Source organism: Leucopleurus acutus (genome assembly GCF_964270905.1).
Source record: "Leucopleurus acutus genome assembly, chromosome: 9".
Classification (NCBI taxonomy): domain Eukaryota; kingdom Metazoa; phylum Chordata; class Mammalia; order Artiodactyla; family Delphinidae; genus Leucopleurus; species Leucopleurus acutus.
This window is the reverse complement of record NC_139144.1, coordinates 12323494-12351026: the sequence shown is the minus strand read 5'-3', so window position 1 is coordinate 12351026 and position 27533 is coordinate 12323494. Positions and strand designations below refer to the sequence as shown.

Below are 27533 nucleotides of genomic sequence, written 5' to 3'. Positions count from 1 at the left end.
AGGGGGGCTTTAGACGTGGGGACACCTGGCCCGGAGGAGGGTGGGGAGAGACCCAGTGTGAAGATGAGCAGGTTAAGTCAAAGCCTCTGTCCAGAATGGTGAGAATTGCCACCCCCTTTCCCTCGAGCTTCCAGAGAGGCCTGCAACCAGGCCTCTCCCACAAGGGGATCCTCGGAGGAGTGCTTTCATGTGGAAGCCACACAACCCGCAGAAGTGCTGCCTCGAATGACCCTGGGCTGACCACCCAGCCAGCCTGAGAGAAGCCGACAGTCTGCACCTCTGCCCGTGCACACGGCTTCTTTCGTGGGCCGTCAAGGAGAAGTACACGTTTGAGGAAGACGTTTCATCTAAAGATAGAGCCCAGGACAAACGCAAGACGTAAACATGAATGTGACAGCAGCAGTGCAGAAACTAGGGGAAAAATAAAAATACATAATGTTGTCAGCAAGATAAGAGGAAATACTGTTAACTGTGAGACAACAGGATAACAGGCGGAGACAAGAGCTTTTGGAATGGAAGGATCTTAACTATATGTCGTAAAAATTCATTAGAGGGGTCAAAAGATAAAGTCAGGGCAGTCACCCGGAAAGAAAAACCAAGAGACAAGGAGGTCCAAAATCAGTAAACAGAAGATGAGAGAGGGAAAAAATTATAGGAGCCATCCAGAAGGTTCAGCCTCTGACTCATGAGAAGAAAGAATGGAGGAGAGCGGGAAGAAGTTGTTAAGACAGTAATGGAAGGACATTTTGCAGAAAATTCACCAACAGACATGATTCTCAGGTTGAGAGGGTCCCTTTCTGGTCATGATGACCAGACAGTCAGGTTTCTAAAATGTGACCCCTCAGAGCCCGTTCTGACGAGGTTCTTGGGAGATGTGCTGCCTCAGAGCACAAGGACGCACCAGGAAGGTGGGAGATGCAGGTCCAGAACCGGGGCTCTAAGCACGGAAAAGAACAGAGCGAATTCCCAAGATGGGAATCTAAGGAACAGGCTAGGGCAGCTCTGGGAGAAGAGAACACGGATGGTTTTATATGTTGGAGTAGAGGCTGCTGAAGAATTGGGAAGATAGAATTGTACATTGAAAACAAAGCAAGTGGAGGGAAGGGTAGGCCCATATTACACCATGAAAATTTAAAGTTTGGGGACTTCCGCATCCAGGAAGAGGGAGTCGACATATTTTTCCCTATTCCTCCCACTAAGTACACCTAAAAATCCTGGACGTTACATATGCAACAACCGTAAGAAGACTCTGAAAGGTAGAGTGACGGCAGACCAGCCAGGGACCTTGGGACCCAAGGGGGGACCCCTTTGGTGAGTGCCCCGGTTCTCTTTTTCCTCATGTATCCCAAGCTTGGAACTGAAGAAGCTGGCGACCCAGAACAGCCAACAGGTGCACACAAAATCCCAACAAAATTCTCTCTCTCTGGCCAAAGGACCAGGAAAGGGATAGCTTAGCAGGACAGAAAAATGTTTTACAATACCTGCTCAGTTCCAACCAAATGTGACTGAAAAACCTGTGGCCCCGCTGCTGCCTCTACCAGCAAAGACTGTGTAGGGGCCAGCACCCACCCCAGAGAAGGCTGAGTAGGGAGCTGGGGCTTTATCCCTGATGAACCCCTAGTGGAACTGCGGTGTCAGTGGAGACCATGTGGGGAGCCTGGAATTCTGCCCTCAGACAGCAGCAGTGTGACACACACCACGCCTCATGTCATTGGGCCACTTGGGGAGCCAGAACGCCAGCCATGTCCATCAGGGAAGAGGAGCCCCCCACTCAGGTGGCAGAGGAGGCCAGTGGGGAGTCAGCCCCTCCCCCCTGGTAACAGTGTGCTCCCCTCCCGCTGTGGGACTAGAGCAGATTTCTGACACTTGTGTCCTCAGAGTCCTGGAGGGAGAAGAGACGGGGTGAGGTGGGGCTGAAAAGCTGATCAAAGGAATCGTGGCTGAAACTGCTGTGATTTGTTAAAAGACAGACTCAGAGATTCAAGAAGCTCACCACAGACAGGATGAACCCAAAGCAGTCCACACCAAGACACGTCGTAGTGAAACTTCCGAAAAGTAAAGACAAAGACAGAGTCTTGAAAGCAGTGAGAAAGAACTTTACCTGTAGGGAAAACGGAAATGATAGATTTCACGTCAGAAACCACGGAGCCAGAAGGAAGTGACGACATCCTTCAAGAAGACCTTCAAGACCCTGAAGAATCAGAGGCTGATGAAAGCACCACAGGCGACTCTGCACCCTCAGACAGCAGCCAGCAAACGGACCAGTTTCTTGAAGAGCACAGACTGCCACGGGTCACCAGTAAATAGATCATTTGAATAGTCCTGCAACTATTAAAGAAATTAAATATCTAATTTGAAAACTCCCATAAAAAAGTCTCCAGGCCCAGGTGGTTTCTGGAAAATTCTATCATATGTTTAAAGAGTTAACACTAATTCTACATAGTCTCTTCCAGAAAAACAGAAGGGGAGGGAACACGTTTTAACTCATTTGTGCGGTTAGTATTTCCCTGATACCAAAATCAGTTAGTACGAAGCAAAACTAAATTACAGACATGAATACAGATGCTTAGGTATAAATGTAACAAAGCGTATAGGATTTGTACGCTGAAAACTACACAACACGGATGAAAGGATCAAAGATCTGAATAAGTGGAGAGACATACCACGTATGTGGATTGGAAGATTCAACCTAGTTAACATGTCAGTCTTCCCCAAATTGATATACAGGTTTGATGCATTTCCTATCAAAATCCCAGCAGGATATTTTGTAGATATAGACAAGTGTTCTAAAAGTTATATGGAAAGGCACAAGAAGTAGAATAGCTGGAACGGTTTGAAAAAGAAGAGTTAAAAGAGAGGAATCAGTCCGCCTGGTTTCAAGATGTACTTTAGAGCTACAGCAGTGAAGACGGTGAGGCAGCAGTAGAGGGACTGACGCAGTAATCAGTGGAACATCATGAACCCAGAAACAGACCCAAACAAATACACCCAACGGATTTTTGACGGAGGTGCAAAAAGCAAGTCAGGGGAAGGACCGTCTTCTTAGCAAATGGCGCTGGAGCCGTTGGGCACCCATTGAGAGAAAAGTGAACCTCATGCCGAATCTCACACCTTACACAAAAATTAACTCAGAATGGATCATGGTATTAAAGGGAAAAGGTAAAACTATAACACTTTTAGAAAAACACCTAAGAGAAAATCTCCAGGACCCAGGGTAGGCAGAGACCTTAGACTTGACATCAAAAAGGGAATGATTGGTAAACTGAATATCAAATTTAAAAGCTTTTGTTCTGCAGAGGACTCCATTAGGAGGATGAAAACACAAGCTACAGACTGGGAGAAGATATTTGCAAACCACCTACCTGCCAAAGGTCTTTCATCTAGAATATATAAAGAACCGTCAAAGCCCAATAGCAGAAAAGCCAACAGTCTGATTAGAACATGGTCAGAAGTCATGAAGAGACATTTATTTTGCCAACGAAGACAGTCAGATGGGAATAAGCACATGAAGATGTTCAGCATCACTAGCCGTTAGGGAAGTGCAAATTACAACCACCGGGAGACATCACTACACACCAAACAGAATGACTGAAGTTAAATAAGTAGTGAGAACAGCAAATGCTGGCAAGGATGCAGAGGGTCACTCATGCATGGCTGGTGGACATGTAGAATGTGCAGCCGCTGTGGAAAACAAGTGGGCAGTTTCTTAAAAACTAAACATGCAACTACCGTCTGACCTGGCAGTTGCACTCTGAGTATTTATCCCAGGGAAATGAAAATCTGTGTTGCCACAAAAGCCTATACATGAATATTAAAAGCAGCTTTATTCATAATGGGCAAAAACTGGAAATACCCCAGATGTCCTTCAGTGGGTAGATGGTTAAACAAATGATGTGCATCCGTACTGTGGAACCCTACTCAGCTGTAAAAAGGCATGATTTACTGATTGCTTCAACACCCTCCAGGAATCTGCAGAGAATTATGCTGAGTGAAAAAAAACCAATCCCCAAAGCTACATACTGTACGATTCCCTGTGCATAACATTCTTGATATGACAGAATTATTGAAATGCAGAACAGATAGGGCTTGCTAGGGGTTAAGGAGGAGACCAGGTGGGTGGGAAGTGGGTGCGCCTTGTAAAAGAGAAGCGGGAGGGACCGTGTGATGGAATGTTCTGTAACCTGACCTTCTAGTCACTATCCTGGTTGTGATGCTGGGTGATCACGAGATGTTACCTTAGGTATAACAGGGTGCGGGGTACAGTGGACCTCTGTGTATTATTTCTTACAACTGCCTGCCATTTACAATTATCTTAGAATTAAAGGTTAAAAAAAATTAAAGACTCTGCATAAACAAAACTGTGATTTCACTACCTCTTGGCACAGTGGTGAAATAGAATGTACCTAACAGGAGGATATAAGCACCAAGTAATGATTAAGTAATAAATTATCTAAATTGTAAGAAAAGAAAAAAGGAAGGAGAGATGGGGGTGGTGATATAAGGGAATTAACTCTTTCTCTGCCGTAACTGGAAATCAACAGCTAATGTCTTAGATTGATGAATCAGGCAGTAGCAATGTAAAATCGTTACTTAGAAAGTTGGCCCTAGATCCAGAAGACCCTGGAGTTGCTGCCTCTGGGAAGCAGTTTATAGGGTTGCCTGGGTTGGGACCAGATGGTTGTTTTTTGTTATACACTTCTGGGGACTATTTACGTTTTTAAACTTCCTACATGTATCACTTTGATAAAAATAAAAACAGCGACGACAACACAATGCACTAGTGGTGAGGAGACTTTTCCTCCCGCATACTCGAGTGTAGTTCTTTATGGAAAGTATTTTGTATTCGGAATGAACATTACTAACATGAAGGTGAGGGGCACTAACAGTTGCTCCTCACTTCTGAATGCTTACCTATACGGCAACACTATTTAACATTTTAAATACATTTTCTCATTGAATCCTCACCCGGCTTTTTTAAAGCAGAAGCATCCTTCCCAGGGTTTCGACCCCATGAGGCCCAGGGTGGTGCAGGGGTGCAGGCTCGGAACCTGTGAACCGACATTCTGGCTTTTAATTCGGGGGGCAGCAGCAGGTAATTAATCACATGTGTGATACCAAACCCAAGATGCTTCTTGATAAGATTTGTTATTTCTTATTTATTGTATTTTTAAAAGTTGAATAGGTAAGTTATGGACATGGTACAAAATTCAGATGGTAAGGCGATGCCTGGTGAGGAGAGGTCCCCAGTCCCCCCGCCCCCCCGCCCCTGGCAAGAACCATTGGCATCAGTTTCTCGCGTGTCCCTGCACGGGCGGTCTGTCCGTATCCGAGCACACACGTGCATTTGTTCCCAAATGATTACCTAGTGCACACTTTGCACCTTGCTGTTTGCACGCAACAGTATATCTCGACATATCTTGGTGGGTTGGGGCACATAAAGCTGCCTCGTCCATTTCCCTCCCGTTATAATGGCTGTACCACATTTTATGTAACCAGTGATCTAGTCATACATATTTAATTTGTCTCTGTTACACATTTTACTAACCCTCTAGGATAAATCGCAGAAGTAGAATTGCTGGGTGTAGGGCTCGGTTATTTTTATCTTGACAGACGTTTCCAGTTGCCCTTCATGCGGGATTTAAGCTGGTGCACACCATGGGCAGTCAGGGCGAATGCCTGTTCATCCACACTCTAAGGGGCCACATAGTGTACCCGCGGGCTTCTTGATCTTTGCCAGCCTGACGGTCATAATCTGTTACATTGCAGTTTGTACTTACGAGTGAGGTTGTGTATCTTCTCATATGGTCAAGTCAGATCTCTTAAGTGTCTTTCTACAGCCGTTTTTCTGTTGGGTGGTTGGTGGTTTTCCCATACGTTTTCCCTAGCGCTCAGTGTGGTAGGTGAGTTTGCCCTTCGCGGTGAAGTTAGTTTTAAGGTTTTCCCTGTTTGTCGCTTGTCTTTGTTCAGAGATGTCTCGGTTCTCTAGAAGCAGGGCCTGCAACTGGAGATTGTGTTTGATGATTCAGGCTGTGTTCTCAGGAGAAGGGGAGGGAAGGAAGCAGGATGGGGCAGAGGAAAAAGATGTGTATCTGCCCACTTACGGGCATGTAAGGGGCCCCTAAAGGCCACACAGGCGCCTCTTTGTCCCCAGTGCGTAGCAGCTTCCTCACCTCCTCATCACGATCTGGGCCGGTTGCCCCTGCAGAACAGTGCCACCTTTCTCTGCTTGCTTGTCTGCCGGCATCAGGAGGGGACTGCGGTTTTAAGTTTAGATCCCTTTTGTGTCCCCTGGTAGAAGCCTTTGACCCCTAGAGCCAGGCTCTCAAAACAGACGGAGCCAAAAGTCTCAGGGCTGGGAGCACGCGCTGCCCAAGCGGGCCTCCTGGATTGATGGTGATCAGAGCCACTCCTGCTGCCGTACCTTGGACCCCAGACCCATCCGTTCTGTCCACTGGGGACCAGGCGTGGTGTAATGACCGTTGGTTCCAGATGTGCCCTGCATTCTGAGGAGATGTGGCATCCTTTCAGATGTCCCCTCCTGGATGTGCCCCGACCCTGTAGAGGACCTTGACGGTGGTCCGGGCCCCTGAGTTTCAGCATTTTCTCAGACCCTCTTTTCCAAGCCTTGAACAGTTTCCTTCCCCTGTGTACTGTTACTCAAGTGAGTGACTGTGAGTCCCTTCGGAGGGCACTGGGGGCGTTGCTGCAGCGCACACTTGTCTCGGTGTGTTACAGAGTCTTCCTGGGGCTTGGCCTTTCCCTCAGGCACTTCCTGGGACTGGAAACCGGGTCAGAGAGCGCCACTTTGCGTTGGAGCAGCACACTCAGTGGTGGTGTCCTTGTTTGTATACATGAGGCGGGACCGTGGTTGGCTCCCAGCAGCTCTCTTGCCCCTGGGAACGCTTCTCCTCTAGTTGCATCTCTGTGGGGCCTGCATACCAGCTCCCCCGCCCCGCCATTTGACCATTTACAGTCACTGCCCACTGCAGTGAGCACGCCTGCCTGCCCTGCTCCTGGTGGCTGAGTGCTGCCACCTGGCTTCTGCTCTTGCAGGGTCCTGCTGTCCCCCTCGCTCCAGGAAGCCTAGCGCTAAAGCATCTCCGCCATTAGCTCTCCCCCTGAGAACAGCCACCACAGAGCTGCTGGGCGGTGCCAGCGCCCCTGCCAGCCCATTCGTTCCAGCTCACCCTTGAGAGTGGGGTGTCTTCCCAGCCCTCCCAAGTAGCAGGGGCAGTCGTGGGGTTCCAGGTCTTACATGGTAGGCCCCGTCCAGCGGGCCCACTTCTCTGCATCTTTTGGAACCTTTACCCACAGTTTGCTTGGCAGTTCTGCAATCTCCACTGAGTTTAACATGGGCCTTGTGTTTGCTGAGCTTCTAAGCTGTGCTAGCAGTGCATGAGGGCCGTGTCCGGGCCCCTGACCAGGGTTAAGTGCAGAGCCCCGTAGACACGCTCATCCAGCTGGGGGTCCATCCACCTCCATCCGGCACCTGCTGCTCCATCAGTGTTCAGTCTCTCTTCCCAGCGGGTCCCAATCGTGCTATGTTGAGATTTGATCCCAGGAACAGGTCTTATGGCCAGGAGGGGCGGAAGGGGCAGACCCTGAGGAGAACAGCATTGTCATGAAAGGTGCCCATCCCAGTGAGGCCCGTGTGTCGTTTTTGAGCAAGGGGTGTGTGTGTGCGCGTATGTGTGTATGGGGGTCCTGTGGCTTCTAACACGTGGGATTGGGCCACTTCTGCAGGCCTAGAGTGTTGAGAAGAGTATGAGATGAGGTTCTCAAGTGCATCTACCTAGGTATCCCCACCCCACGTCTCATAGAGTCCTGCCCTTCCATCAGGGCAACTTGTTGATCGAGGTCAAATAGGTGGATGTTATAGGGAGGCTGACTTCAGCTCAGTATAAAAATGGACTTCTCTTGTATCTCATCAGCAATTATTTTTGGAAATACTTTCTGCTGTTTAGAGCTGAAGTGACGAGCTCACCAGCACATTCCTGTGTTGGCTGCAGTCTCTATAAGGGCGGCAGGAACGGCAGTGGGGTTAGTGGGTGCCCAAGACAGTCCGGCTTTTGCTGCCAGGGCTGATGGAGCTGATGTGACCGGCAGTCAGATGTCCCCTTGGTCTGTGTTGTTCCATCACGTTCATCCCTCTGCAGCTGTGTCCTGAATGTGCTATGATCAGTTAATTGGCACAGCACCCCGCGCCATGTCCTCTCACGGCGGGTGTGGGCTGGTCCCTGACATCGCTGAAGGAGGCGCTGCACATTGGTCAGGACCGGCAGGGCACTGCCCAGGACGGTGGGGAAGGCTTTTGTAAGAACTGCCCAGGAGGCACACTTTGTCCCATCTGGAGTTACAGCAGGAATGAGAGCTGCAATTTTCCTTTTTGACAAAACATGTTTTACTAATACATATTTTGCAGCAAAACAAGTCTCAAATGAGTGAGGACTCACCTCTGTGAAGAAAGTAGAATCCTTCTCGGTGATCTGTGAGCCTGAATTTGAAGTGTGGTGGCACTTTGAGAAAGGCAAGATGGTGGTGGTGACATTGTGTCCCCCAGGCCACGTGGAGGCGGGGCAGTCCTTGTACAGTCCTGCAGACATGATAACACCAGGGCACTTTTATATGACCCCAACGTAGGCAATATTTTTTTAATTACTATTTGAATTTAAGCAAAATTAATAATTTGGGATGATACATATCTAGAAGTGGTAACTAATATACAGTATAATACTGATTATGATTCAAAAGGTTTTTAGCAAATGCAGTTATTGAGTGAAGCTAGGATACGGTTTTTTTATTGTGGTGAAATATGCATAACATAAAATTAACTGTGTTTAAGTGTATATTTCATGGTATTAAGTACACTCACGTAGTTGTGCAGCCATCACCACCATCCATTTCCAGAACTTTTTCTTCTCAGAACTTTTCAGTACAATATATATATACACACACCACATATTATTTGTCCATTCATCTATCAATGGGCATTGGGTTGTTTCCAACTTTTGACTACTGTGAATAATGCTGTTATGAACATGGGTATACAAATATCTGTTTGGGTCTCTGCTTTCAGTTTTTTTTCTTTTTTTAATTGTGTTAAAATGTAGCATAAAATGTACCATCTTAAACATTTTTAAGGACGCAGTTCAGTAGTATGAGATACATTCACGTGGTTGTGCAGCCATCACCACCATCCATTACCTTAACTCTTTTCATCTTGTAAATCTGAAACTATACCTATTAAACAAAAACTCCGCATTCTTTCCTCCCCACAGCCCCTGGCAACCATAGTTCTGTCTCTGTGAATTTGACTTCTCTAGGAAGTTCACATGAGTGGAATCATACACTGTTAGTCTTTTTGTGACTGGCTTGTTTCACTTAGCATAGTATTCTCAAGTTTTACCCGTGTTGTAATGTACTGCAGAGTTTCCTTCCTTTTTAAGGCTGAACAATATACTATTGTATGGATACACCACATCTCGCTTATCCGTTCGTCCATCAGTGGACACTTGGGTTGCTTCCATGTTGTAGTTATTGTGAATGATGCTGCTATGAACATGGGTATACAAAAATCTCTTTGAGACCCTGCTTTTAATTCTTTTGGGTCTATCTATACCCAGAAGTGGAATTGCTGGGTCATATGGTAATTCTATTTTTAATTTTTTGAGGAACCTCCATACTGTTTTCCACAGCAGCTGTGCCATTTTATATTCCCACCAACAGTACACAGGCGTTCCAGCGTCTCTACATCCTCGCTAGCACTTGTTATTTTCTCTGTTTGTGTTTTTCACTAGCCATCCTAATGAGTTTGAGGTGGTATCTCATTGTAGTTTTGATTGTATTTCTCTAATGGTTAGTGATCTCAAGCATCTTTTCATGTTCTTATTGGACATTTGTGTATCTTCTTTGGAGAAAAGTCTGTTCAAATCTTGTGCCCATTTTGGCATCAGGCGTTTTTTGTTGAGTTTTAGGAGTTCTCAGTATATTCTAGGTATTAATCCCTTGTCAAATATATGATTTGTAAATATTTTCTCCCATTCCGTGGGTTGCTCTTTTACTCTGTGGATAGTGTCTCTTAATGTACAAAATTTTTTTTTTTTTTTTTTTTTTTTTTTGGCGGTACGCGGGCCTCTCGCTGTTGTGGCCTCTCCCGTTGCGGAGCACAGGCTCCGGACGCGCAGGCTCAGCGGCCATGGCTCACGGGCCCAGCCGCTCTGTGGCATGTGGGATCTTCCCGGACCAGGGCACGAACCCATGTCCCCTGCATCGGCAGGCGGACTCTCAACCACTGCGCCACCAGGGAAGCCCTGTACAAAATTTTAAAATCTTGTTGAACTCCAGTTTGTCTGTTTTTTTGCCTTTGTCGCCTGTGCCTTTGGTGTCATATCCAAGAAATCATTGCCAAGTCCAATATCATGAAGCTTTTGTCCTATGTTTTCTTCTAAGAGTTTTATTGTCTGCTTGCAGTTCTTTTACATAGATATCCAGAAGTGGACTTGCTGGATCATATGGTAATTCTATGTTTTATTTCTTAAGGAATGACCATTCTGTTCTCCACAGTGGCTGTACCATTTTACAGTCACACCAGCAGTGCACAAGGGTTCCAGGTTCTCCATGTCCTCACCAACACATTATTTTCTGTTTTGATAGTAGCCATCCAGATGGGTGTGAAGTAGTATCTCACTGTGGTTTTGGTTTGCATTTCGCTAGTTACTAGTGATATTGAGAATCTTTTCATGTGCTTATTGGCCATCTGTACACCTTCTTTGGAGAAATATCTATTTAAGTCCTTTGCATATTTCTTAATCAGGTTGTCTGGTTTTTTGTTGTGGAGTTATAGGAGTTCTTTATGTATTCTGGGTATTAACTTCTTGTCAGGTATATGATTGCAAATATTTTCTTCCATGGGGTAGGTTGTCTTTGCACTCTATTGATGGTGTCCTTTGATGTACAAAGTTTTAAATTTTGATGAAGTCCAGTTTGTCATTTTTTTCTCTTATTGCCTGTGTTTTTTTTCCCCACATTAAAGGTTTTTAAAATTGTGTTAAAATACACATAACATAAAATTTACCATCTTAACCATGTTTAAGTGTACAGTTTAAGTGTTCTAACATTCACGTTGCTGTGCAACCATTACCACCATTCACCTCCAGGATTGTTTTCACCTTGCCAGACTGACACTCTGTACCTATTAAACAATAACCCTGTTTCTCCCTCATCCCAGCCTCTGACAGCCACCATTCCACTTTCTGTCTCTCTGAATTTGACTACTCTGGGATACCTCATATAAGTGGAATCATATAGTATTTACCTTTTTGTGCCTGGGCTTATCCATGTTGTAGCATGTATCAGAATTTCCTTCCTTTTCTTTTTTTTTGGCGGTACGCGGGCCTCTCACTGTTGTGGCCTCTCCCGTTGCGGAGCACAGGCTCCGGACGCGCAGGCTCAGTGGCCATGGCTCACGGGCCTAGCCGCTCCGCGGCATGTGGGATCTTCCCGGACCGGGTCACGAACCTGTGTCCCCTGCGTCGGCAGGCGGACTCTCAACCACTGTGCCACCAGGGAAACCCTCCTTCCTTTATAACGATGAATAATATCCCACTGTTTATAACACATTTTGTTTATCCAATTCTTCTGTCAAGAATTGAGTTGCTTTCACCTTTTGTTATTGCCTGTGCTTTTGGTATCATATCCAATAAATCATTACCACATCCAATGTCATGAAGCTTTTCCTCTATGTGTTCTTCTAAGAGTCTTATAGTTTTAGGTCTTAAATTTAGGTGTTTGATCCACTTGAGTTAATTTTTGTGTATGGTGTTAGCTAAGGGTCAAACTTGATTCTTTTGTGTGTGGAGTCTTGTTTTCCCAGTACCACTTGTTGAAAAGATTGTCCTTTCCCCATTGAATGGTCTTGGCACCCTTATCAAAAATCAACTGATGCTGTATATGAGGGTTTATTTCTGAGCTCTCTATTCTATTTCATTGCTCTGAGTGTCTGTCTTGATGCCAATACCACACTGTTGGTTATTGTAGCTTTGTAGTAAGTTTTGAAATCAGGAAGTGTGAGAATAGATGAAAGGTAATATTGATAAATTTAAGGAAGGGTTTGCATTTGGTTTACATGAGCACATAAGAAGAGGATAGGGCTTCCCTGGTGGTGCAGTGGTTGAGAGTCTGCCTGCCGATGCAGGGGACACGGTTCGTGCCCCGATCCAGGAAGATCCCACATGCCGTGGAGCAGCTAGTCCCATGAGCCATGACCACTGAGCCTGCGTGTCCGGAGCCTGTGTTCCGCAACAGGAGAGGCCACAACAGTGAGAGGCCCGCGTATCGCAAAAAAAAAAAAAAAGAGGATAGAAAGGCCTCTGCTAGCTGCACATCTGTGACAACGTTCTGGAATGTTCATTTGTAACAACCTTAAGTATGAGCCAGTAATTAGATGTGCTGCTTATTTATTTCTAAACTGTTCTGTCAGAGGGGTGGATTCTCACCCCTGTAGAGAGTGGGGAAACTAATACACAGTTTAGTTTTATTCTCTCCCCCTCACCCCCATCTTAGGATAAAATCTAAAACTTTTTAGAATGAGTATTCATTTCCCTTTGGAGCTACCCAGCACACACTGAACAGCTTTTGAATGCAGCTGTTCTGAAGTTTAGGATTCCCATGTGACTGTGCCTAGACTCAGCCTATATCTGCCACTGTGCCCTGTGTGAGCTTCTGCCAGTCCCTCTCATTTCTGTGCCAGTTTTCTTCTCTGTGGGCAGATGGTTGCCTGGCACAGCAGTAGGTGAACTGGCTCAGGCCTCTGTGTTTACTTTGCTTGCATTTGATAATCCCCAGAGTAACCTGCCTGCTTGGTTCCCCAGTCAGAGAGGGCATCTGCAAACAAAGACAGTTTGATTTCTTCCCTCCCAATCTTTACCTCCTATTTCCTTTTCTTGTCTTACTGCATTATCTAGGACCTCCAATACAGTATTGAAAAGCAGTGGTGAGAGGGGACATCCTTTCCTTGTTCCTGGTCTTAGGCAATCTTAGAGCTTCTTACCATTAAGTATTGATTTTAGCTGTAGGTTTTTTATACATGTTCCTTATCAAGTTGAGGAAGTTCCCCTCTATTTCTACTTTGCTGAGAGTTTTTGTTATGAATATTAGAGATTGTCAAATGCTTTTTCTGCATCTATTGATGCCATATGACTTTTCTCTTTAGCCTGTTAAAGTGGTGGATCACATTAAATAATTTTTGAATGTAGAGTCAACTTTGCATACCTGGGATAAATCCCACTTGCTTTTGGTTTATAATTCTTTTTATACGTTGTTGGATTTGATTTGCTAATATTTTGTTGAGGATTTTTGTATCTATGTTTATGAGAAATATTGGTCTTTCCTTTCTTGTAGTATCTTTGGTTTTGATACTAAGGTAATGCTGCCTCAAAAAATGGGTTAGGAAGTGTTTTTCTCTTTTCATTTTCTGGAAGAGATTATAGAGAATTGATATAGTTTCTTCATTAAATGTTGAGTAGAATTAACCAGTGAATCTGTCTGGGCCTGATACTTTCTGTTTTAGAAAGTTATTACTGATACAATTTCTTTAATAGCTTATATGCCTATTCACATTATCAATTTCTCCTTATGTGAATTTTGGTAGATTGTGTCTTTCAAGGAATTCCACTGGTGGTCCAGTGGTTAGGACTCTGCGCTTCCACTGCAGGGGCCCTGGGTTCGATCCCTGGTCAGGGAACTAAGATCCTGCAAGCTGCACAGCGTGGCCAAAAAAGAAAGAATTCCGTTGGGATCTGAGAACATACTTTGTATGGTTTCTGTTCTTTTAAATTTGTTAAGGTGTGTTTTATGGCCCAGAATGTGCTCTGTCGTGGTGAATGTTCATGTGAGCTTAAGAAGAATGTGTATTCTGTTGAATGCTGTTGTTGGATGAAGTAGCCTGTTGATGTTAGTTATATGCAGTTGGTGGAAGATGTTGAGTTCACCTTTCTCCTTAATCATTTTCTGCCTGCTGGATCTGTCATTTTCTGTCCATTTCTGAGAGGGGGGTGTTGAAGTCTTCAGCTGTAATAGTGGATTCATCTGTTTCTCCCTGTAGTTCTATCTTTAAAGTCGGTTTCTTGTAGACAGCATATACTTGTGCCTTGAATTTTTTATCCAGTCTGACAGTTTTTGTCTTTTAATTGGTATATTCAAACGATTCACATTTAAAGTGATTATTGACATAGTTGGATTAATATTTACCGTATTTGTAATTGTTTTCTATTTGTTGCTCTTGTTCTTTGTTTTGTCTTCTACTCTATTTCTGCTTTATCTGGTTTTATTTGAGCATTTTTATAATGCCGTTGTTTCTCCTTTCTTAACATATTAATGATACTTCTTGTTATTTTGTTTTTTATTATTTTATTTATTTTATTTTTGGCTCCTTTGGGTCTTTGTTGCTGCCTACGGGCTTTTCTTTAGTTGGGGCGAGCAGGGGATACTCTTTGTTGCGGTGCGTGGGCGTCTCATTATGGTGGCTTCTCTTTTATTTATTTATTTATTATACAGTAGGTTTTATTAGTTCTCTGTTTTATACATATTAGTGCATATATGTCAATCCCAATCTTCCAGTTCATCCTACCACCACCACCACCACCATCCATGCCCCCGCTTTCCCCACTTGGTGTCTATATGTTTGTTCTCTACACCTGTGTCTATTTCTGCCTTGCAAACTCGTTCATCTGTACCATTTTTCTAGATTCCACATATTTGTATATGCGTTAATGTATGATATTTGTTTTTCTCTTTCTGACTTATTTCACTCTGTATGACAGTCTCTAGGTCCATCCACGTCTCTGCAGATGACCCAATTTCGTTCCTTTTTATGGCTGAGTAATATTCCTTTGTGTTTGTGTGTATATATATATATATATATATACCACATCTTCTTTACCCATTCGTCTGTTGATGGGCATTTAGGTTGTTTCCATGACCTGGCTATTGTAAATAGTGCTGCAATGAACAGTGGGGTGCATATTTTTTTTTTTAGTTATGTTTTTCTCTGGGTATATGCCCAGTAGTGGGATTGCTGGGTCATATGGTAGTTCTATTTGTAGTTTTTTAAGGAACCTCCATACTGTTCTCCATAGTGGCTGTATCAATTTACATTCCCACCAGCAGTGCAAGAGGGTTCCCTGTTCTCCACACCCTCTTCAGCATTTGTTGTTTGTAGATGTTCTGATGATGCCCATTCTAACTGGTGTGAGGTGATACCTTATTGTAGTTTTGATTTGCATTTCTCTAATGATTAGTGATGTTGAGCATCTTTTCATGTGTTTGTTGGCCATCTGTATGTCTTCTTTGGAGAAATGTCTACTTAGGTCTTCTGTCCACTTTTTTTTTTTTTTTTTTTTTTTGGTGGTATGCAGGCCTCTCACTGTTGTGGCCTCTCCTGTTGCGGAGCACGGGCTCCGGACGCGCAGGCTCAGCGGCCATGGCTCACGGGCCTAGCTGCTCCGCAGCATGTGGGATCTTCCCGGACCGGGGCACAAACCTGTGTCCCCTGCATCGGCAGGCGGACTCTCAACCACTGTGCCACCAGGGAAGCCCCTGCCCACTTTTTGATTGGGTTGTTTGTTTTTTTAATATTGAGCTGCATGAGCTGTTTATATATTTTGGAGATTAAGCCTTTGTCAGTTGAGTTGTTTGTAAATATTTTCTCCCATTCTGAGGATTGTCTTTTCGTCTTGTTTACAGTTTCCTTGGCTGTGCAAAAGCTTTTAAGGTTCATTAGGTCCCATTTGTTTATTTTTGTTTTTATTTCCATTACTCCAGGAGGTGGGTCAAAAAAGATCTTGCTGTGATTTATGTCACAGAGTGTTCTTCCTATGTTTTCCTCTAAGAGTTTTATAGTGCCCAGTCTTACATTTAGGTCTGTAATCCATTTTGAGTTTATTTTTGTGTATGGTGTTAGGGAGTGTTCTGATTTCATTTTTTTTACATGTAGCTGTCCAGTTTTCCCCACACCACTTATTGAAGATACTGTCTTTTCTCCATTGTATATCCTTGCCTCCTTTGTCGTAGATTAGTTGACCATAGGTGCGTGGGTTTATCTCTGGGCTTTCTATCCCGTTTCATTGTTCTATATTTCTGTTTTTGTGCCAGTACCATATTGTCTTGATGTCTGTAGCTTTGTAGTATAGTCTGACGTCAGGGAGTCTGATTCCTCCAGCTCCATTTTTTTTCCTCGAGACTGCTTTGGCTATTCGGGGTCTTTCGTGTCTCCATACAAATTTTAAGATTTTTTGTTCTAGTTCTGTAAAAAATGCCGTTGGTAATTTGCTAGGGATTGCATTGAATCTGTAGATGGCTTTGGGTAGTATGGTCATTTTCACAATGTTGATTCTTCCAATCCATGAACATGGTATATCTTCCCATCTGTTTGTGTCATCTTTGATTTCTTTCATCAGTGTCTTATAGTTTTCCGAGTACAGGTCTCTTACCTCTTTAGGTAGGTTTATTCCTAGGTATTTTATTCTTTTTGTTGCAGTGGTGAATGGGATTCTTTCCTTAATTTCTCTTTCTGATCTTTCGTTGTTAGTGTATAGGAATGCAAGAGATTTCTGTGCATTAATTTTGTATCCTGCAGCTTTACCAGATTCATTGATTAGCTCTAGTAGTTTTCTGATGGCATCTTCGGGATTATCTATGTATAATATCATGGCATTTGCAAACAGTGACAGTTTTCCTTCTTCTTTTCCAATTAGTATTCCTTCCTTTTATTTCTTTTTTTTCTCTGATTGCCGTGACTAGGACTTCCAAACCATGTTGAATAATAGTGGCGAGAGTGGACATCCTTGTCTTGTCCCTGATCTTAGAGGAAATGCTTTTAGTTTTTCACCATTGAGAATGATGTTTGCTGTGGGTTTGTTGTATGTGGCCTTTATTATGTTGAGGTAGGTTCCCTCTGTGCCCACTTTCTGGAGAGTTTTTATCATGAATGGGTGTTGAATTTTGTCAAAAGCTTTTCTGCATCTATTGAGATGATCATATGGTTTTTATTCTTCAATTTGTTAATATGGTGTATCACATTGATTGATTTGCATATATTGAAGAATCCTTGCATCTCTGGGATAAATCTCAGTAGATCATGGTGTATGAGGCTTTTAATGTGTTGTTGGATTCTGTTTGCTAGTATTTTTTTGAGAATTTTTGCATCTATATTCGTCAGTGATATTGGTCTGTAATTTTCTTTTTTTGTAGTATCTTTGTCTGGTTTTGGTATCAGGGTGATGGTGGCCTTGTAGAATGAGTTTGGGAGTATTCCTTCTTCTGTAATTTTTTGGGAGAGTTTGAGAAGGATGGGTGTTAGCTCTTCTCTAAATGTTTGATAGAATTCACCTCTGAAGCCATCTGGTCCAGAACTTCTGTTTGTTGGAAGATTTTTAATCACAGTTCCAACTCTGTAACTTGTGATTGGTCTGTTCATACTTTTTGTTTCTTCTGGTTCAGTCTTGGAAGGTTATACCTTTCTAAGAATTTGTCCATTTCTTCCAGGCTGTCCGTTTTATTGGTGTAGAGCTGCTTGTAGTAGTCTCTTAAGATCCTTTGTATTTCTGCAGTGTCCATGGTAACTTTTCTGTTTTCATTGCTAATTTTATTGATTTGAGTCCTTCCCTCTTTTTCTTGATGAGTCTGGCTAAAGGTTTATCAATTTTGTTTATCTTCTCAAAGAACCAGCTTTTAGTTTTATTGATCTTTGCTGTTTTCTTTGTTTCTATTTCATTTATTTCTGCTCTGATCTTTATGGTTTCTTTCCTTCTAATAACTTTGGGTTTTGTTTGTTCTTCTTTCTCTAGTTCCTTTAGGTGTAAGTTTAGATTGTTTGAGATTTTTCTTGTTTCCTGAGGGAGGCTTGTATTGCTATAAACTTCCCTCTTAGAACCGCTTTTGCTGCATCCCATAGGTTTTGGATTGTCATGTTTTCATTGTAATTTGTCTCTAGGTATTTTTTGGTTTCCTCTTTGATTTCTTCAGTGATGTCTTGGTTATTTAATAATGTATTGTTTAGCCTCCATGTGTTTGTGTTCTTTACGTTTTTTCCCCTGTAATTGATTTCTAATCTCATAGCGTTGTGGTTGGAAAAGATGCTGGATATGATTTCAATTTTCCTAAATTTACTGAGGCTTGATTTGTGACCCAAGATGTGATCTGTCCTGGAGAATGTTCCATGTGCACTTGAGAAGAAAGTGTAATCTACTGTTTTTGGATGGAATGTCCTATAAATATCAATTAAGTCTATCTGGTCTACTGTGTCATTTAAAGCTTGTGTTTCCTTATTAATTTTCTGTGTGGATGATCTTTCCATTGGCGTAAGTGAGGTGTTAAAGTCCCCCATTATTATTGTTTACTGTCGATTTCCTCTTATAGCTGTTAGCATTTGACTTATGTATTGAGGTGCTCCTGTGTTGGGTGCATATATATTTATAATTGTTATATCTTCTTCTTGGATTGATCCCTTGATCATTATATAGTGTCCGTCCTTGTCTCTTTTTTTTTTTTTGCAGTACGCGGGCCTCTCACTGTTGTGGCCTCTCCTGTTGCGGAGCACAGGCTCTGGATGCGCAGACTCCAGATGCGCAGGCCCAGTGGCCATGGCTCACGGGCCCAGCCGCTCCGCGGCATGTGGGATTCTCCCAGACTGGGGCACGAACCCACGTCCCCTGCATCGGCAGGTGGACTCCCAACCACTGCACCACCAGGGAAGCCCCTTCCTTGTCTCTTGTAACATTCTTTATTTTAAAGTCTATTTTATCTGATATGAGCATTGCTACTCCAGCTTTTTTTAAATTTCCATTTGCATGGAATATCTTTTTCCATCCCCTCACTTTCAGTCTGTATGTATCCCTAGGTCTGAAGTGGGTCTCTGGTAGACAGCATATATATGGGTTTTGTGTTGGTATCCATTCAGCGAGCCTGTGTCTTTTGGTTGGAGCATTTAATCCATTCACATTTAAGGTAATTATTGATATGTATGTTCCTATTACCATTTTCTTAATTGTTATGAGTTTATTTTTCTAGGTCCTTTTCTTCCCTTGTGTTTCCCACTCAGAGAAGTTTCTTTAGCATTTGTTGTAGAGCTGGTTTGGTGGTGCTGAATTCTCTTAGCTTTTGCTTGTCTGTAAAGCTTTTGATTTCTCCGTTGAATCTGAATGAGATCCTTGCTGGGTAGAGTAATATTGGTTGTAGGTTCTTCCCTTTCATCACTTTAAATATATCATGCCACTTCCCTTCTGGCTTGTAGAGTTTCTGCTGAGAAATCAGCTGTTAAACTTATGGGAGTTCCCTTGTACGTTATTCGTTGTTTTTCCCTTGTTGTTTTTAATAAATTTTCTTTGTCTTTAATTTTTGTCAACTTGATTACTATGTATTTCGGCATGTTTGTCCTTGGGTTTATCCTGCCTGGGACTCTCTGTGCTTCCTGGACTTGGGTGACTATTTCCTTTCCCATGTTAGGGAAGTTTTCGACTATAATCTCTTCAAATATTTTCTCGGGTCCTTACTTTCTCTCTCCTTCTCCTGGGACCCTATAATGCGAATGTTGGTGCGTTTAATGTTGTCTCAGAGGTCTCTTAGGCTGTCTTCATTTCTTTTCATTCTTTTTTCTTTGTTATCTTCCATGGCAGTGAATTCCACCATTCTGTCTTCCAGGTCACTTATCTGTTCTTCCGCCTCAGTTATTCTGCTATTGATTCCTTCTAGTGTATTTTTCATTTCAGTTATTGTGTTCTTCATATCTGTTTGTTTGTTCTTTAATTCTTCTAGGTCTTTGTTAAACATTTTTTGCATCTTCTTGATCTTTGCCTCCATTCTTTTTCTGAGGTCCTGGATCATCTTCACTATCATTATTCTGAATTCTTTTTCTGGAAGGTTGCCTATCTCCACTTCATTTAGTTGTTTTTCTGGGGTTTTATCTTGTTCCTTTGTCTGGTACGTAGCCCTCTACCTTTTTCATTTTGTCTATCTTTCTGTGAATGTGGTTTTTGTTCCACAGGCTGCAGGATTGTAGTTCTTCTTGCTTCTGCTGTCTGCCCTCTGGTGGATGAGGCTATCTAAGAGGCTTGTGCAAGTTTCCTGATGCGAGGGGCTGGTGGTGGGTAGAGCTGGGTGTTGCTCTGGTGGGCAGAGCTCAGTAAACTTTAATCTGCTTGTCTGCTGATAGGCGGGTCTGAGTTCCCTCCCTGTTGGTTGTTTGTCCTGAGGTGACCCAGCACTGGTGCCTACAGACTCTTTGGTGGGGCTAATGGCAGACTCTGGGAGGGCTCATGCCAAGGAGTACTTCCCAGAACTTCTGCTGCCAGTGTCCTTGTCCCTGCAGTAAGCCACAGCTACCCCCTGCCTTCTGCAGGAGACCCTCCAACACTGGCAGGTAGGTCTGGTTCAGTCTCCTATGGGGTCACTGCTCCTTCCCCTGGGTCCCAGTGCACACACTACTTTGTGTGTGCCCTCCAAGAGTGGAGTCTCTGTTTCCCCCAGTCCTGTCGAAGTCCTGCAATCAAATTCTGCTAGCCTTCAAAGTCTGATTCTCTGGGAATTCCACCTCCCATTGCTGGATCCCCAGGTTGGGAAGCCTGACGTGGAGCTCAGAACCTTCACTCCAGTGGGTGGTCTTCTGTGGCATAAGTGTTCTCCAGTTTGTGAGTCACCCACCCAGCGGTTATGGGATTTGATTTTATTGTGATTACGCCCCTCCTACCATCTCATTGCAGCTTCTCCTTCGTCTTTGGATGTGGGGTATCTTGTTTGGTGAGTTCCAGTGTCTTCCTGTCGATGATTTTTCAGCAGTTAGTTGTGATTCCGGTGCTCTCACAAGAGGGAGTGAGCGCATGTCCTTCTACTCCACCATCTTGAACCCTGTGGCCCTCAATTATACTTCTTTATGAATACTTTTAGTGGTTGCCCTAGGGTTTGCAATTTACATTTACAGCTAATCTTAATCCGTTTTCCAATAACGCTACATTGCTTCACAGGTAGTGCATGCACCTTATAACCAAATTAATTACCCAGTACATCTTGCTACTTTTCTTTTGAACAGACTGTTATCTGTTAGATCAATTACAATAAGTAAAGTAGAAGGTATTATTTTACCTTCATTTATTTCGTCTCTCATGTTTTTTCCTTGATGTAGATCAATTTCTGACCAAATCATTTTCCTTCTGTCTGAATAAATTCTCTTAACATTTCCTGCCTGGTAATCATGAAATCTCCCAAGTTTTGTTTGCCTGAGAAAGACTTTATTTCTCCTTCACTTTTGAAGGACAGTTCCACCAGATGTAGCATTGTAGGTTGGTGGGTTTTTCTTTCAGCACTGAGTGTTTCACTCTTCTCGTGTTTGCGTGGTTTCTGAAGAGAAGTTTGATATCGTCATCACCCCGGCTTCTCTGTAGGTAAGGTGCTATTTGGTGTTTTCCTGTTGCTTACTTCAGGGTTTTCTCTTGGTCTTTGATTTTTTTGCAATTTGAATATGATTTGTCTAGGTGTAGTTTTTGGTTTTGTTTTTTGTTTTGCTGTTTGTCCTGCTTGATGTCCTCTGAGCTTCCTGGGTCTGTGGTTTGGTGTCTGACATTGAGGAAGTTCTTAGCCATTATTGCTTCAAGTATTTCTTGTGTTTCTTTCTCCCCTTCTTTTCCTGGTATCCCACTACACATTTGTTATACCTTTCGTAATTTTCTATTGTTGGATATTCTATTCCTTTTTTTTGGTTTGTTTTTTCCCTTCTTTTCTTTTTTCTATTTCCTTTTCAGTTTGGGGAGTTTTTACTGACATATCTCCAAGCTGTGTCCATCTACTGGTGAACGAATCAAAAGCATTCTTCATTTCTGTTGTAATGTTTTTGGTTTTTAACATTTCCCATTGATTTTTTTCCCTTAGAATATCCATCTCTTTGCGGACATCACCGATCAGTTCTTGCATCATGTTCACTTTATTAGAGCCCTTAGCATGTTAATCATAGTTGTTTTAAATTCCTGGTCTGATAATTCCAAAATCTCTGCCATATCTGAGTCTGGTTCTGATGCTTGCCCTGTGTGTTCAGTGTTCTTTGCCTATTACCATGCCTTATAATTTTTTGTTGAAAGCTGGGTATGGTGATTCAGGTAAAAGGAGCTGAGGTAAAGAGGCCTTCCTGCCTGGCCCCCAGAGTTTTGTCTCAAGCTTGTCCATGCCCATGTCCAGCCCTTGGTCAGTCGCCTTCCGGTGCGCCTCCCAGGCCGGCTCCTGTGGCTTCTCCCTGGGGGCTGTGATTCTCTGTCCCCCGTTGCTCTCTCCAGTTTTGGGGGCAGCAGTTTGCCCTGTGACCTTGTCCTCTAATGGATCCGAGAAGACATGTTGATTTTTCAGTTTGTTCAGCTCTTTTCTTGTGAGGACAGGAGTGATGACGTCGAACTGGAGACAGGAAGTCTGTTGTCACCCCGTTAACAGCGACGTTAAACATTCGAGTTAGTGAGAGGATGAGAAATGTTGGCTGTAAGAGAAATCAGTAACCCATTAAATCACATTTAAAAACTGTGTTAATTGGTGGAGATGTGACGTGAACACAGCTGACACAGCACTGCGACTGCACCACACTCGGGGAGGTTTGTTAGCCAGGTGCTTCATGGCCTCGTGTCACTTCATTTCTCTGTGCTCATCACTCAGCTGCCTGGCCCTTTGTGACTTAACACGTTTACTTCTAGCAGGTTGTGCAGAACCATTGTTTTCAGTTTCCGACCATGACCCGGAAACACAAGCCATCCTTGTCTGTCCTTTTATTTATTTTTCATTTTTATTTTTATCTTTTGGTCACACCATGCGCCTTGTGGGATCTTAGTTCCCCTATCAGAGATTGAACCAGGGCCCCCTGCAGTGGGAGCCTGGAGTCTTAACCACTGGCCCACCAGGGAAGTCCCTTGTCTGTCCTTTTAGAATCCAGAGTCCACCAAACTAATCTTGAGGTGTCCTTTACAGGACTTTGATGACAACACTGATGCAGTCTGGTGGGAAGTGTGGGAGTGTTCTCCTCAGCCGGTAGAGATTTTGATAAAAACTTGGAGCACGCCGCCTTGAGGAGGCCCCCACCGCGAGCCGGGGTGGCGGCCAGGGGGCCTGGTGGTGGGGATGCGTGAGGCTCTCGCACTGCTCTGCTGGCGCGTGGTGGTGTTGGCTCATCTTCCCCTTCTCATGGCACGTTCTCTCTCCACTTTCTCTCAGTACTTAGGTCAGTTAACATCCATCCCAGGATACCTGAATCCCTCCAGTAGGACTGAAATCCTGCATTACATAGACAATGCAAAGGTAACCCCATCTGCCGGACTCTGTCCTCCTAACCCTCAGCCCGCTCCACCTCCCAGCCCTGACCTCTGACCCTCAGCCTGCTCCACCTCCCAGCCCTGACCTCTGACCCTCAGCCCGCTCCACCTCCCAACCCTGACCTCTGACCCTCAGCCTGCTCCACCTCCCAGCCCTGACTTCTGAGCCTCAGCCTGCCCCACCTCCCAGCCCTGACCTCTGACCCTCAATTTGCTCCACCTCCCAGCCCTGACCTCTGACCCTCAATTTGCTCCACCTCCTAACCCCAAGCTCTGACCCTTGTTCTCTGACACCAGCTCTTGGCCCTCTGACCTTGGGCCTTCATGGCCGTGAGGGATGACCCAGTCCCATCATGTTAAGGGTGCACTTGGCCCTTGGCTATCAAGACTGTTCCTCAGTCTGAACATGAACTTTATTCTCCAGACTTGCTCCTGGTGGTTCTGGGCTGTTTCACAATTCACGTTTTCGAGATATCCAAACCACATGCCACAGGTCTGAGTCTAAGGGTGGTTCCAGAAGGACCCCCCACGTGGTTTGAACACAGCAGTGCCCTGGGGGCGAACATGGCTGCACGGTGCTCATGAGTCAGCACTGGCTGTGTGGGCTGCGTGTGCCACACACGGTGCGGGGTCCCAGGGGAGCCCGTGGCCCGGCCCTGTGTTTCTGATGCCGTGTGGTTTCTTCCAGAGAGCCCACCAGCTCCCCGGACACCTGACCCAGGAGCATGACGCTGTGATCAGCCTGTCTGCCTACAACGTCAAGCTGGCCTGGAGGGACGGGGAGGACACCATCCTCAGGGTCCCTATCCATGACATCGCCGCCGTGTCCTACGTGCGGGATGACGCCTCACACCTGGTGGTCCTAAAGACAGGTATGGACCTGGGGAGCGGGGTCAGGAGGGTCCTTGACAGGTGCCGACCACACCTCTGTCCTGAGGAGTGAGTCCGTGGATTTCACGGAGCTCTGGAGACAGTTTCTACAGCGCTGGGTCAGCCACTGCTGCCCGCTGTGCCTGAGAGAAGCCCTCTGTCCAGAGAAGGGCAGTGACCCAGGAGGCTGTGAGGAACAGGTGCTGAGCTCAGCCACTGTCACTCAGCGCGGCCCCCGTCCGGGATGCTGACGTGGCCTCTGACACCCAGGCCTGGTAGAGCCCTGGGCGCAGGTGGCCCCACAGGGTGAGGGTGGGCCTCAGCTCAGCCCAGCCAACATTCGGCCCCTGCCTTTGGCCAGGCAGTCTTCCCAAAGTGGGGGAAGCAAAGATGAGACCAGACCAGCAAGGAGCTGTCTGCAAGACGTTCTCAGTGTGTCCGTGTAGGAGAATCAGAGAGAACCTTAAACCAGCCATCAGCTCCCCTCGCCCAGCCCACTCCTCTCACCTGGCGATGAGGGTGCAGCGCCGCCTTACTTGGCACTGCCGGACAGGCTGCCCGGCAGGTCCAGAGCCCCGGCCTAAGTCCCCGAGAAATGAGGAGAGAAATCACAGTTTCACACATGCCGTGCCCTTCCCGGCGGGCAGTTCTCAGGTTGTCGCTGCAGCACGGACGCCGTCCTGGGCGCCTTTAGGCACTGGCGGCGGCTGGGTTGAGCCCCGGAGCTGCTCATTTCCAAAGGGCCGGTGGTGGGGCGTGAGGGTGGCCCGCTGGACCGGCCTGGGTCGCACGCTGTGCTTCCGGCAGTGCAGAGTTGTATTTCTGCTTGAGGTCGTTAGTTCACGGGGATCCGAGGGCTTTTTAAAAGCCAGGGCCCTGGTGAGCTTTTTCATTACTGACTCCTCGAGCTTCAAGGAGGTTCCCGTGCAAGGGCCCGTGAATCCGGTGGGGATGCTGCGGGTCCGTGTGCACAGGTAACTGGAGCGGTTTGTGCAGGTGGCTGCCGGGATTCCTACAGCCCCTCTCCTCTGTGTGGCTGTGGCTTAGCGTCCCCTCCGCAGCGTCACGCACAGCACACACACACTCCCCACACATGCTTGTAACACCCATGTACATCCTCGCACTCACTCGCATGCACTCACGGGTCCCACACACTCACACACTCTCACTCATACTCGCTAGTTCACACGCACACGCACACACACCGCTGCTCTGTCATGATGCACTGTGGAGCGAGGTCCCCTCTGTGCTCTGCTTGTTCCTCATTTCCCCGTATTGCGTTCAGTGAGCAGCTACCGTTTAATGACAGGCATTATTTTAGGTTGAACAACATGAAGCTGCATTTTAATCTACAAAAATGACAATTGAAGGTGGCTCAAACTAGTAGAAAGCATGTGACATGAACGATCTCGTTTAATCTCCACAGTAAACCTGTCAGGAGGATTCTGTTTACTTCCACTGCTGCTGCTGGACTAACTGGGAGCAGATGGTCACCCGGTGGGTGGGTGGTGGCTGGCTGGTTGAGGAACTGGCTGTGTAACTGCTTCCACCAGCGCTGCCCAGCGCCGTGGTAGCTGCCGTGCCCTGCCAGGGGACTGTCCCCGCAGGAGGCCCGAGGTCTGGGGCCTCCCTAGGGACCGAGCAGTGAGGAGCGCACTCGGGCTGCGGGCCTACGGGTGTTTGGGCCGGTAGGAGGGGAGCCGGCCCCTGGGTTTCTTGTGTCCAGGACATTTCTCAGCATTAACCATAGAGCAGAGTGCTAGGAAAACAGGTAACCGAGTTATTTCTAAGACAGGGGATGAGCTCCATAGGAGAAACTTCCCAAAAGATGAAAACCAGGGCCCTGGGCTTTGAGAGCTTTCAAGTTAAAGGAAGAGAATGAATTCCGTGTCCTGGAGCGGCCTCCTCATTCTAGCAGATGGCCCGGAAGGGAAGCCTCCAGACTGGGGGCCTCCTGGTCTCTCAGAGGCTCCTGTGTCCGTCAGGCGCGCTGTGTGTGAAGTGATGCACGTGGCTGTCCTCAGCACAGGTGCCGGCAGTGGTAGCTAACACTAAGCGCCTACTGCCCACAGGCTGGCTGTGTGCCTCCTTCAGCCTGGGCTCTGCTGGCATTTGGGACAACATGGGGTCAGGTGTAGGGGTCAGGTCTGGCTGCAGGAGGTTCCGTGTGGCAGGCAGAGCTCCGAGGACATGGAGACATCTCGTTAAAGGATGTTTCTGTGGATGTAGGAGAGTGGACAGTGGATCTGAACCGGGACCTGTGGGGACAGCCTGTAGGACTGTGGCTGGATGCAGCCGGGGGGCTGGAAGTGGGCTTGCTTTGCGTGGCTTTGGAGCCACATGCCTGCTTCCTTGAGAGCAGCCATGGGTGCGAGCCACAAAGCTACTAAAAATGTTCTAAAAAAGTAGAACGGAACAAGTGAAATCAACGTTACTAACGTATTTCATTTAGCTCTTTATGTCCAGACATCATGTCAGCGAGGTCAGGGTAACAGTCGCTAGTGAGCGCTCACGCAGTCTTTTTTGTCCTGAGACCTTGTGGGTAGTTTCCACTTCGGGTAGTGCTCAGCACCTGTGGCCCGTGGGTCTGTGGGACGGTGCAGTCCGGGGTCTAACCGTGGGATTCATGGGGCTCAGCCTCCACACAGGGTGCGGCCAGCCCTGCCCCTCAGAGCCCTGGTCTTTGCAGGCCCATCCACCCCAAGCATGGCTGTTCCTGGTTGGGTTCCCGTCTCTCAGCTGTGTCTGAGCTTCGGGTGGTCTCCCTCCTGGGTGGGCTTGCGCTGAGCTACCCCGGCATCAGGGGAGCTCAAGCCTTCACCTCCACTTCCTGCTCCCAGGTGTGTCTGAGCATCTGCTCAGACAGACCTGGAGCCCTGTTCCTGTAGAAGGGGGGCCCCAGGCCCCCCTTCCCACTAAAGGAATTCCCCCTCGCGTCCCACAAGACCTTATGTGTGAGGAGGCGGTGTGTAGTGTTAGGAACACAGGTGGGGGCTCTCACGTCTAGATCCCTACCTGGCTTCTGCCCCTCACGCACCCTCGGGCCGGGCGCTCTGCCCCCTGTGCCTCGTTTCCCCATCTCTTGTCAGGATTGTGTATTAACCTTGTCACTAGAACCCTGTGAATGCTTTCTTTTGTGTAGATCAAAAGCAGCTGAATATTAGCAGTTTCATATCTCAGCCTAAGATACTCGCACTGTCTTTGGCAAAGATGCTGGAAGGTCATGTGAGGTGATGGCTTTGAGTGGGCAGTGGCAGGGGAGTGAGGATGGGAGGGTGCTCTTGTGAAGGGAAGGTGACGATGGGGGTGTGCCTGGCTCGGCCTGTTCCCACC

The 27533-nt window shown here is 45.9% G+C and overlaps 1 protein-coding gene across 3 annotated transcripts in view; it reads left to right on the top strand.

Annotated features, from left to right (window-relative positions):
- CCM2 (CCM2 scaffold protein) overlaps positions 1–27533 on the top strand; it is a 59296-nt gene that overhangs the window by 24837 nt on the left and 6926 nt on the right. For all 3 annotated transcript variants that reach the window (XM_082846944.1, XM_082846943.1, XM_082846942.1), the window contains 2 exons: positions 23233–23316; positions 24019–24202. In XM_082846944.1, the coding sequence (XP_082703070.1) occupies positions 23233–23316; positions 24019–24202 (268 nt within the window). The remainder of the gene's footprint in view (positions 1–23232; positions 23317–24018; positions 24203–27533) is intronic.